We start from the raw sequence: 13,175 nt of genomic DNA, 5'->3' as shown, positions 1-13,175 counted from the left end.
TCAGGAGCAGCCTCTCTGTGTTGTTGTAGTGACAAAATGGCACTAAAAGAAGATATCCACTCTTTATATTGAGAGTGACATGTGATTTTAGCAGCCAATGGCACAAACTGTTATGTCCGAACATTGGGGATGTTTCCTGTTCCCTGATTCGCTAGCCACAATTTACATACATAAAGTTAGAAAAACACATGTACAAGCACCCTGCTCCTGTGAACTCTCCCCACCCCCTACCCTCATAAAAAATGTGCCCCACTCTCATCATTCACTACACTATCTTTGCCAAAGTGTTCAAAATGCTTTAGTTCCAACGCAAATATTTTTCCACACTTTTACTGAATGTTACCGATTTTTCCAGATTTTATGTAAATGTGCCTGTTTTCCGATCACGAATCCGAATGTGCCATGTATTGATGTTAAATTTTTGTTTGGCAATCATTTTTTGATTATATTTGCTCATCTTTATTCCTGGGAGGGTCTGCTAGAAAAATGTTAGAGTTTCCCATGACTTCCATTAGACTTGTTACTTGAGTCGAGCACCTAAGCAGTCTGACATACTCAGTTTGAGTAATAAACACCTGTGCTTCTTAGTGCTTGCTCATCACTACAGATAATGACAAATCTCCCCTGTTATTTGTAACCCAAACTTTAAAGAGAAGAAAATAATAGATTATGGTGGAAAACATTTATATACGTCATTCAATCTGTCTAAATTGAAGGCCACAGCTAATTTTACTTATATAATGTTTATTTTGCTTGCGTAGTTTCTTTTATTTGGCATTCTTGGTAAACTATTTATTCAATATTATTGTAACCAACTGCTTTGCATACGAAATATAAATTTTTGTTGACTCACTTAACCAGCACAATAACAACACATTTTTTTGTACAATATTATTTTATTCTATTATTGTTTTAATAAAAAAAACAAAAAAGAATACTTTCAGATTTAAGGAGAAATTAAATATTCCATCATCTTAAAGTCCATTACATGCTTCATCTTAAAATACTTTTTCAATGTGTATTGTCACTGTTGTTTCAGGTACCATCATCAGATGGGAGAGGTATAGGGGTGCTTTCCAAAAGCTTTTGCAGACTTAAGAGAGTTAATCCTGTTAACCTCAATGTTTTAAGAAACAAAAACCCACAACCTAAGAGAGATGAGGCTTTAAAAGACTCCTGTTTTATCATGCAGCCCATTCCTGACTACCAGTCCACAAAAGAAAAAAAATGAAAATGAAAAACCAAAACGGAACATCATTACCCCTAGTGGCCATTTACAGCTATACACTACAGCAGGAAGTGTCCTGAGTAAGATTAAAAATGCATTTCACTGTGATAGCATAGACTATTATTCCAAAGGTTATTTCTGCCCTTGAACCAGCAAGGAAAGTCTAATTAAGTTCTCAGCAGCTGCATCAGTTCTTAATTTTATCCAAGCTCTTTGGATATGATGACATGTCAAAGTACTTGCCTATGAATGGCATATTTCAATAATATCCTCAGAAAGAGGAGATGACATCTTAGATATCAAAATGGTTGACTCTTCTAGTCCAATTGCAATCCACCTTATGTGGTTCCACATGGTTTACTTGATCTTTAAGAGTTATTATAGATGTTGAATTTTTGCAGTATTGTCATGTTTATATGTTCAAAAATCCACTGTTGTGTCTCAGAGAGAGGGTCACATCTGTTCATGAACAATTTTTTTTCAGCTGGATTACAATCGACACAGCTGTTGCTTACGGGATGAAATAATGATTTATCCTAAGGATAAAAGGAAAAAAGGGAGAAGTTTAGTTTGCATATTAATCAAGCAAAACTGAGTACACAAATTATTGTACATGTCTTATCTAGAAACCAGCATGGATATAAATATTTCCCTGTATTTTCATTGTGTACTAATTTTTACAACATGTCAAGGAGTCTGGCCGGTGGGACACCCATGGTCCTTTAAATTAACCTCTTTAAATGTTTCATTCTTTGTTTCTTTGCAGCCATTTGGTAAATTCAAAAAAGTTCATTTTTTCTTATTAATGTACACTCTGCACCCCATCTTGACTGAAAAAAAACAGAAATATAGAAATTTTTGCAAATTTGTTAAAAAGGAAAAATTGAAATATTACATGGTCATAAGTATTCAGACCCTTTGCTCAGACACTCATATTTAAGTCACATGCTGTAAATTTCCTTGTGATCCTCCTTGAGATAGATCTACTCCTTCATTGGAGTCCAGCTGTGTTTAATTAAACTGATAAGACTTGATTTGTAAAGACACACACCTGTTTATATAAGACATCACAGCACACAGTGCATGTCAGACCAAATGAGAATCATGAGGTCAAAGGAACTGGCCAAGGAGCTCAGAGACAGAATTGAGGCAAGACACAGATCTGGAAAAGTTTACAAAAGAATTTCTGCTGTACTCAAGGTTAATACAAAGCACAGTGGCCACCATAATCATTAAATAAAAGATGTGTGGGACCACCAGCAGTGTTTCTAGACCTGGCCGTGCAGCCAAACTGAGCAATCATGGGAGAAGAGCCTTGGTGAGAGAGATAAAGACGAACCTGTTGTGAGTTCATTTTCCCCTTCGTCACTGGATTCTGGTGAACTCCCTATTCTGGTGAAGGAAGGTAATGAGCCTGATTATCAGGCACCTGAGTCTAATGAGGATGACTGGCTGAGTGGAGTCACAGACTGGATATAAGGCTGCCGACGCCCTTCTGCCCTGCTGGTGATTTCTCTGTGGACTCCAAGGACACCAGTCTGATTCCTGCTCCTAAAGCTAAGTTTTCTGTTCTGGCTGTTAGCCTTTTTGTTTTGTTTTTTGTTTTCCTTGCTTTTCAGTATTCTGCCATCCGCTGCTGGGGTGAGCTGAATCTCCTTTTGCCTGTAGCTCTGTCTTCAGTATATTCCTGAGTGCTGACATAGCTTTTTTGAAGCCTAGCGTCTTCAGGGCCTTTTTCACTGTCAGTTTGTTGGCTCTTATTTTCATAGGGTTTTTCACGGATTGCAGACAGCAGCCTTCCTGTCCTTTCCTATGTAGTTAGCTTGGGCCCCTCTTTGCTCTTTCTGTCTGTGTTAGTATTTTCATCTTGCTTCACCGTCATTATATGTTGGGGGCTGCCTATTGCTTTGGGGTCTGCTCTGGGGCAGTTTAGATTTCCCCTTTCTTTCTTTAGGCCTATTTAATTCTCCGGCTGTGATCGAGGGGTCTAGGGCATCGTAGGAACCCCCCACGGCTACTGCTAGTTGTGTTGATAGGTTCAGGGGTCTGCAATCCGATAGCTGCCAACTTCTCTGGTTTTCTGGACTTAGCTAGCATTTCTGTTTTTGCCTCCTACGGTGACTCAATCATAACAGAATCACCCGCCATACTGCAGATCCTAGGGTACTCAATTGCAGGAAAGAATTGTTTAACCCTCCGTCAGGCGCAATATAGATTCTCCTCAGTTCATGCGCAATGTGCCTGACAAGCACAGGTCAGAAAACCACCTATAGTAGCTACATATTTCAATTTCAGGACTATAGAAGTAGTCAGTGACCTTCATAGGAATGTATTAAAAGAGATTACACCAAATCAGATGCAAAAAAAAACATTTATTAACCATAAACTTATTAAAACTAAAAGTACCACTTTTCGGTAGTACCGCCAAATAGGCTCCAGTTATCTTTACTTAACTATTGCTTAAATATAAAATTATGGAAAAAAACTTAAAGGATATTGCACTTAGATGTTACTTAATTATTTTCTACTCATCTTCAGTGGTTTCAATTGCAGCAGAAGCAGCACAGGTACACTTAGAAAAGCAAGGCTGGCAGACGAAAGTTGCATGGGAAAGGCAGATTGATTCTTTACATATTTTGCAGTCATATTTAGAAAGCCTTCTGAAACCAGATACAAATGAGCAGGTAGTACAACTGCGTCTTTTAGAAGGTGGTAGAGTCGGTGTTTGTTCTGGAACGTCCTTGGGACGTCCTTTGTATTTTTATCTTTGCCCAAATAATAAGCTAGATCTGTGTCTGTTTCCTCTGTATCAGTGTCATCACCATCCTGCTCTGTTCCAGAATCAGTGTTACATTCTGCTACCTCATCTTCAGATGAAATGTCACTAGATTCCTCTAAATCCTCAGTTACTGCTGGTTCTTCCTCATCATCTTCTAACAAAAAAATCTTCATTTCTTCTAAATGAAGGGGTTTAGATGAATCATACTGTTTTCTGGCCATTGCAGCAGAAAATCTGAAGCAAGAGAGAAAGAGTATGTGTTAGGGCGCAATGTGCCTTAGAAGCCACCCTCCTTTTGTCTAAGAAAACAGTACTTATGTACACTAACTTAGCATTAATCCTTCAATTTGTGTTGAAATCAGGCACAATGTGCCTGAGAAGCCAAAGTGTTGATATCTGCTCACTAGAAGGTCTGCTGAGTCACTGTGATATCAGGTTTCACAGAGCCTGTAGAGTCAAGAGATAACTAGGAGGGGTGGGGTTTTCTGATAAGTGGGCAAGGAGAGAGAAGTGAAACTAATTACTGTGTGCCTGTCAGATCTATTGCGCCTGACGGAGGGTTAAAAAAAAAAAAAAAAAAAAAAGGTGTGTATATTCTTTCCTCTATATCTCTGAGGCCGTAGGGGGAATTTTTTTTTCTCTCAATGGAGATAAAGCAATTGTCTGATCATGTGGAGCAGCTCGCTGCGGAAGTGCGGGGAATGTCCGCCTACCTTGCTCATTCGCATGCTGTTGAACCAAAGATCCCTACACCTGATGTATTTTTTGGGGATCGATCTAAATTTTTGAGTTTCAAAAATAATTGTAAATTATTTTTTGCCGTGAAGCCTAACTCGTCAGGGAGCTCCACGCAGCAGGTTAAAATTGTCATCTCTTTGCTGCGTGGCGATCCCCAGGATTGGGCGTTTTCTTTGAAACCAGATGATCCTATTCTGACTAATGTGAACGCATTCTTTCAAGCTTTGGGGTTGTTGTATGACGAACCTAATGCTATTGATCAGGCTGAAAAGACCCTGTTGGCATTGAACCAGGGTCGAGATTCTGTAGAGTTGTACTGTCAAAAGTTCCGAAAGTGGGCGGTCCTTACTACCTGGAATGATAATGCCTTGGCTGCTCTCTTTCGGAAGGGTTTGTCAGAAGCCGTAAAAGATACTATGGTGGGATTTCCTGTTCCCTCTGGTCTGGACGATTCTATGTCATTAGCCATTCAGGTTGATCGGCGTTTACGTGAACGCAGGATTGCACGAGAGGTGTTGCCACCGGTTGAACAGACGTCTGAACCTATGCAATGTGATAGAGTATTGTCTAAAGTGCAACGTCAGGAGTTCAGAAGGTGTAATAAGCTGTATTTTTTCTGTGGATATGCCTCGCATATTATTTCTGTTTGTCCTAAACAAGAGAAACGCTTTGCACACACGTTTTCTGTTGGTGGTGTTCAGCCTAAGTTTCTTCTGGCAATTACTCTGATCTGCTCCCTGTCCACATTTTCCGCCAAGGCTTTTGTGGATTCGGGAGCAGCACTAAACCTAATGGACTTGGATTTTGCTAAACGTTGTGGATTTCCAATGACACCTCTGCAGACGCCTATCCCTTTGAGGGGGATTGATGCTACTCCTTTGGCTAAAAATAAACCTCAGTTTTGGACCCAGGTGGTCATGCGGGTCGCCCCAGACCATCAAGAAAATTGCAGATTTTTGGTACTGCATGGTCTGCATGATGCCGTTGTTCTGGGGTTTCCCTGGTTGCAAATTCATAATCCAGTTTTGGATTGGAAATCTGTGTCTGTGGTGAGTTGGGGTTGTCAGTGTGCCTTTAGTGAGGCTCCGGTTTTTTCCACCTCTCCTCAGTCGCATGATGTTCCTGACTATTTGGCAGACTTTTATGATGTATTTAGTGAGAATGAGTCTGCGTCCTTGCCTCCTCATAGGAGTTATGACTGTGCAATTGAACTAAGCCCGGGGTGTAAATTTCCCAAGGGTCGGCTCTTCAATTTATCTGTACCCGAGCACGAGGCTATGCGGTCCTATATTAAGGAGGCATTGGAGAAGGGTCATATTAGACCATCCTCTTCACCCTTAGGTGCCGGTTTTTTTTTTGTGGCCAAAAAGGATGGTTCTTTAAGGCCTTGTATTGATTATCATGCACTCAATAAAATTACTATTAAATATCAGTATCCGTTACCCCTGATTTCGGATCTATTCTCTAGAGTTAGAGGTGCTTGCTGGTTTACCAAGCTTGACCTCAGGGGGGTGTATAATCTTATCCGCATTAAGCAGGGAGATGAATGGAAGACGGCGTTTAATACTCCGGAGGGACATTTTGAGTACCTGGTGATGCCTTTTGGGCTCACTAATGCCCCTTCTGTCTTCCAGTGCTTCATGAACGATATTTTCCGAGACTTTGTCGATAAATTTTTGATTATTTACCTGGATGATATTTTGATCTTCTCCAAGGATTGGGATTCTCATGTGAAACATATTCGGACTGTGTTCCGGATCTTGAGGGAGAATTCCCTGTATGTCAAAGGATCGAAATGCCTTTTTGGAGTACAGAGGATTTCATTTTTGGGATTTATTTTGTCTCCGTCAACTATTGAAATGGACCCGGCCAAGGTACAGGCCATTTATGATTGGTTTCAGCCCACTTCTTTGAAGGCTCTCCAGAAGTTTTTGGGTTTTGCTAATTTTTATCGGAAATTTATAGCAAAATTTTCTAGTATTGCCAAGCCATTGACTGATCTGACTAAGAAGGGTGCTGATGTGTTGAATTGGTCTCCTGAGGCTGTTGCTTCCTTTCAGGAGCTGAAGCGAAGATTTACCTCCGCCCCAGTTTTGCGGCAACCTGATGTCTCACTCCCGTTCCAGGTAGAGGTGGATGCTTCTGAGATTGGTGCAGGAGCTGTTTTGTCCCAAAAGGATCCTGTAACATCTAAAATGAATCCCTGTGCTTTCTTTTCCCGAAAGTCCTCTCCATCTGAACGTAACTATGATGTGGGGAATCGGGAACTGTTGGCCATGAAATGGGCATTTGAGGAGTGGAGACATTGGTTGGAGGGAGCTAAACATCAAGTTGTGGTCCTCACTGACCACAAGAATTTGATTTACCTAGAGTCGGCTAAACGCTTGAACCCTAGACAGGCTAGGTGGGCCTTGTTTTTTACACGTTTTGATTTTGTGGTCTCTTTTCTTCCTGGAACTAAGAATGTAAAGGCAGACGCCCTCTCTAGGAGTTTCTTTGCTGATTCTCCTGTGGTAACCAAGCCTGCTACCATCTTAGGCGAAGGGGTAGTTCTTTCTGCCATCTCGCCCGATTTGAGACTTGCTCTGCAAGAGTTCCAGGAGGACAAACCTGAGCGTTGTCCCAGTGGAAAGTTGTATGTTCCTGACCAGTGGAAGAAGAGAGTGCTGTCTGAAGTTCATTGCTCTGCATTGGCTGGTCATCCAGGTATTTTTGGTACTAGAGATCTGGTGAGTCGCTCTTTTTGGTGGCCCACCTTGTCTCATGATGTCAGGAATTTTGTGCAGTCCTGTGGGACTTGCTCCCGGTCTAAATCTTGTTCTCGTTCTAGTGGGTTGTTGATGCCTTTGCTGGTCCCCAGGAGGCCATGGACCCATATTTCAATGGATTTCATCTCTGATATGCCTGTCTCTCAAAGAATGACTGTTATTTAGGTGATTTGTGATAGGTTCTCTAAGATGGTTCATCTTGTACCACTCCCTAAGTTGCCATCTTCCTCTGAGTTGGTGCCCCTGTTTTTGCAACAGGTGGTTCGCTTACACGGGATTCCTGAGAACATTGTATCTGACAGAGGAGTTCAGTTTGTGTCTAGATTTTGGAGGACTTTCTGTTCCAAGCTGGGAATTCAGTTGTCCTTCTCTGCTTTTCACCCTCAGACCAATGGGTAGACAGAGAGAACAAACCAGACCTTGGAGTCATATTTGATATGTTTTATTTCCGCTGATCAGGATGATTGGGTTTCATTTTTGCCCTTGGCCGAATTTGCTTTAAATAAAAGAGCTAGTTCTGCCACTTTGATGTCACCTTTTTTTTTGTAACTTTGGGTTTCATCCTCGATTTTCTTTGGGGCAGGTGGAGCCTTCTGCCTGCCCAGGTGTTGACACTGTGGTGGAGAGAATGCACCAGATCTGGGACCAAGTGGTGGATAAGTTATCTCTCTCCCAGGAAAAGGCCCAGCGGTTTTCCAATCGACATAGGACCATTGGTCCCCAGTTTAAGATTGGTGATATGGTGTGGTTATCATCAAAAAATATTGCTATGAAGGTGGCTTCTCCTAAGTTTAAGCCTAGATTTATTGGACCTTACAAGATTTTGGAGATTATTAATCCGGTCTCTTTTCGTTTGGCTCTTCCTGTCACATTTAAAATCCATAATGTGTTCCATAAGTCCTTGTTGAAGAGGTTTGTTGAACCAGTTGTTCCTGGGGTGGCACCTCCAGACCCTGTATTGGTTGAAGGTAACATAGAATATGAGGTAGAAAAAATACTGGATTCCCGTCTGGCTAGACGGAGACTCCAGTATTTGGTTAAGTGGAAGGGTTATAGTCAGGAGGATAATTCCTGGGTCTCTGCCTCTGATATTCATGCCAAAAGATTGGTGCGTGCATTTCATCGGGCTCACCCTGATCGCCCGGGTGGCGTGGTTGAGGGTTCGGTGACCCCTCCTCAAGGGGGAGGTACTGTTGTGAGTTCATTTTCCCCTTCGTCACTGGATTCTGGTGAACTCCCTATTCTGGTGAAGGAAGGTAATGAGCCTGATTATCAGGCACCTGAGTCTAATGAGGATGACTGGCTGAGTGGAGTCACAGACTGGATATAAGGCTGCCGACGCCCTTCTGCCCTGCGGGTGATTTCTCTGTGGACTCCTAGGACACCAGTCTGATTCCTCCTCCTAAAGCTAAGTTTTCTGTTTTGGCTGGTAGCCTTTTTGTTTTGTTTTTTGTTTTCCTTGCTTTTCAGTATTCTGCCATCCGCTGCTGGGGTGAGCTGAATCTCCTTTTGCCTGTAGCTCTGTCTTCAGTATATTCCTGAGTGCTGACATAGCTTTTTTGAAGCCTAGCATCTTCAGGGCCTTTTTCACTGTCAGTTTGTTGGCTCTTATTTTCATAAGGTTTTTCACGGATTGCAGACAGCAGCCTTCCTGTCCTTTCCTATGTAGTTAGCTTGGGCCCCTCTTTGCTCAGTCTGTCTTTCTGTCTGTGTTAGTATTTTCATCTTGCTTCACCGTCATTATATGTTGGGGGCTGCCTATTGCTTTGGGGTCTGCTCTGGGGCAGTTTAGATTTCCCCTTTCTTTCTTTAGGCCTATTTAATTCTCCGGCTGTGATCGAGGGGTCTAGGGCATCGTAGGAACCCCCCACGGCTACTGCTAGTTGTGCTGATAGGTTCAGGGGTCTGCAATCCGATAGCTGCCAACTTCTCTGGTTTTCTGGACTTAGCTAGTATTTCTGTTTTTGCCTCCTACGGTGACTCAATCATAACACGAACCCCAAGATCACTGTGGCTGAGCTCCACAGATGCAGTAGGGAGATGAGAGAAAGTTCTACAAAGTCAACTATCACTGCAGCCCTCTACCAGTCAGTCCTTTATGGCAGAGTGACCTGACGGAAGCCTCTCCTCAGTGCACGACATATGGAAGCCCGCATAGAGTTTGCTAATAAACACATGAAGGACTCTCAGACTATGAGAAATAAGATTCTCTGGTATGATGAGACTAAGACAGAACTTTTTGGTGATAATTCTAAACGGTATGTGTGATGAAAACAAAGAACTGCTCATCACCTGCCCAATACAATCCCAACAGTGAAACATGGTGGTGGCAGCATCATGCTATGGGGGTGTTTTTCAGCTGCAGGGACAGGACGACTGGTTGCAATTGAAGGAAACATGAATGAGGCCAAGTACAAAGATATCCTTGATTAAAACCTCATCCAGAGTGCTCTGGACCCCAGACTTGGCCGCAGGTTCACCTTCCAACAACTTAATTTTAAACAGCAGACAAAAAGGCAGCAACACTTACCTGCCCAGATCTAGGAATAAATGTACTGCAGGGTGCAGCCATCAAGATGTTGCAGACACTATGCAGTTCCCTTGTGTGATCAACACCCTATGCGGGCCTTTATTGTGCAATTATATACTGGGCAGCCACCCCCTTCAGGAATGGGTAGGTGGAGAGTGACTGTTAATCTGGTATTTTGCACCTGTGCTGCTAACATCTTGCTTTATGGGCTGGCTGCACCCTGAAGTGCATTTATTCCTAGATCTGGGCAGATAAGTGTTGCTGCCTTTTTGTCTGCTGTTTAAAAATGAATTTTGGAGACCTTGAGTCATCTTTAGTGGCTTTGCAATTTAGTTTAGTGTAGGGACCCGTAAGCGTGGGGACCTTTGGCGCAGGTTACGGGCTCACATATTTTGGACAAAATATCAGCTAATACCTCACTAATTTTGTACTTTTTGCACTATATTTTTCATGGTGCAGCCGAGCTCAGACACGCCTGGTCTTGTATGAGGGGTGTTCACACTGGGATGCATTGAGGGTGTGCTGGCCAGCCTGCCTAATCAAATAGTAGGGGCGTGACTAATAGGCTGTGAAAAAGACACTCTGCAGTTCCCTTGTGTGAACAATACCCTATGTGGGCCTTTATTGTGCAATTGTATACTGGGCAGTCACCCCCTCCAAGAATTGGTAGGTGGGAGTGGCTGTTAATCTAGTATTTTGCACCTGTGTTGCTGACATCTTGCTTTACGGGCTGGCTGCACCATGCAGTGCATTTGTTCCTAGATCTGGGCAGGTAAGTGTTGCTGCCTTTTTGTCTGCTGTTTAAAAATGATTTTTTGGAGACCTTGAGTCTCCTTTAGTGGCTTTGCTATTCACCTTCCAACAAGACATTGATCCTAAGGAAACAGCTAAAATAACAATGAAGTGACTTCAGAAATACTCTGTGACCATTCTTGACTGACCCAGCCACAGCCCTGACCTAAACCCAATTTAGCATCTCTGGAGAGACCTGAAAATGTCTGTCCACTAACATTCACCATTAGTGTTGAGCATTCCGATACTGCAATATCGGGCATCGGCCGATATTCGCGGTATCGGAGTTCCGATACTGAGTTCCGATACTTTTAGAATAGCGAATACTGGAATCGGAAGTTCCCATAATGCAATGAACAAGTTTGATTTTATTCAGCCAATGAGCAATCCTAAGAAGTGTGGGCATGCATGTTAGGCATATTAACTAATGGCATGGCTGTGATTGGCTGCTGAAATGATGTCATGATGCACTATAGAAGCCACCGCAGCTATTTTGGGTTCACTCTGCTGTGAATTTACTTAGGGTCGTCTTATTTCGTCTTATTTTGCTTTAATTATTGTATTGTTAGCGTTGTTACTTATGACTTGTGTTTTGAAACTGTTAAACTGTAAAGCGCTGCGGAATATGTTGGCGCTATATAAATAAAGATTATTATTATTATTATTATTAGGGACAGGACGCTGCTGTTCTGACGCTGAGGGACAGTTTGAGCTAGCGATTTGCTTTATTGTGCTTTACCAGGCTACTTTAGCAACAGTTGTGTGAGAAGCTTTCTTTTGCCTTGCAGCGCTGTTCACGGCTGTCTGCGAGGTCTCTGTGTGTGAGTGCAGCTCATGCTGTAGTGTGTTCTGCAGCCACCTCCAGTTGTAGTCCGCTCAGCGTGCGTCACTGCCTCATATATTGTCCTTTTTTGCATTAGTGAAGCTCATTTTTCCTTATTTCTCCTATTAGTGTGGTTCCATCCGTATCCAGCTAGATAGCTTGAAAACACTATATAGGAATAGATAGAGGAGCTTTTCTGCAGCTTTGCAGCGCTGTTCACGGCTGTCTGCGAGGTCTATGTGTGCAAGTGCAGCTCACGCTGTAGTGTGTTCTGCATCCACCTCTGGTTGTAGTCCGCTCAGCGTGCGTCACTGCCTCATACATTGTCCTTTTTTGCATTAGTGCTGCTCATTTTTCCAGATTTCTCCTGTTAGTGTGGTTCCATCCGTATCCAGCTAGAATATTTGCAAACACTAAATAGGAATAGATAGAGGAGCCTTTCTGCTGGCTTGTGCCCTGCAGCCCCAGCCAGATTAGTATTAGCCCATTTTTGGAGACTCATCTATTGCATTGTAGGTTACCTTCCTGCATTGTAATAGCTACAAAAGTTTGTGATACTATCAGTTTTACATCTTTGGGCACATCCAGTGTCTTTTTGTGAAAAAAAAAGTTAATAAAGTTCACCAAACACTCCCCTTTACAGTTGTGTAGGCCACATTAGCTCATATTAAAGTCTAGTCCACACTTTATAAAATTAGTGTTTCTTATACCTGTTAGCAGCTGTTCAGGAATAAGCACACTAAGCCCTTAGTACTTTTCTGCCTATCTTTATCAGTCTACCAAGATGAAGAAGACAGGGAGTAAGGCATGTAGTCGTGGGTGTGGAGTTTCTGCAGGGAGAGGACTTGGGGATTCTGTGCCTGCTGCGGGCACCAGTGACTCAGCATCCCCCAGTTTTTCCAGGGAACAGTCCTTTATGCGCAGCTCTGTAGGAGCTCGCCGTACCCCACTGCTGCGGGACGAACAAATTGAAGCCATTGTCAGATGGATGGCAGCTAACACATCGACTTGAATTAGTTCCAGATCCTCTCAGGTCCAGAGCACTGAAGAGCACCAATCTGTCTCTTCACCACCTGCCAAATTGCCCAGGCAGTCAGAGAGCCCTGGACAGGAGCCATCTCTACTTCTGTTCTCTGAATTTGTTGGCTTGGAAAGAGGGGGCCAGCCAAGCAGCATTCGAGAATTTGAAGAAGAGGTAGTATGCAGTGATGCGCAACAGCTTTGTCTCTCTGAATCTGAAGAGGTGGGTGAGCCAGTGCCTATGGTCAGCACACCTCAGAACGCATCTGACGATGAGACTCAGGTGCCACTTTCTGGTGCGTACTGTGTTGTCGAGCCTACCCTGGAGAAGCAGTCGTTTGAAGAGGGTAGTGTAGATGATGAGGTCCTTGACCAATCATGGCGTGAGGTACAGGAAGGTGGTGGGAGCAGCTCTGAGGAAGAGATTCCCCGAACGGCCAAAAAGGAGGGAGAGGGAGGGGGCAGACTCGGTTGCCTGTAGCCTCCACTTCGGCACC

General features: G+C 43.0%; 1 protein-coding gene across 1 annotated transcript in view; it reads right to left on the bottom strand.

Moving 5' to 3' along the window:
• Positions 1-864: 864 nt before the first annotated feature.
• The window catches only part of GALNTL6 (polypeptide N-acetylgalactosaminyltransferase like 6), a 3,047,192-nt gene continuing 3,034,881 nt past the window's right edge, over positions 865-13,175 (bottom strand). The window contains exon 12 of the mRNA XM_073577390.1: positions 865-1,764. Coding sequence (XP_073433491.1) covers positions 1,597-1,764 — 168 coding nt within the window. The 3' untranslated portion in view covers positions 865-1,596. The remainder of the gene's footprint in view (positions 1,765-13,175) is intronic.

Source organism: Dendrobates tinctorius, unplaced genomic scaffold (assembly GCF_039654945.1).
Source record: "Dendrobates tinctorius isolate UK_male_01 unplaced genomic scaffold, ASM3965494v1 ptg000008l, whole genome shotgun sequence".
Taxonomy (NCBI): domain Eukaryota; kingdom Metazoa; phylum Chordata; class Amphibia; order Anura; family Dendrobatidae; genus Dendrobates; species Dendrobates tinctorius.
Note: the sequence above shows the minus strand (reverse complement) of the source record. Positions and strands in the feature narration are given on the sequence as shown.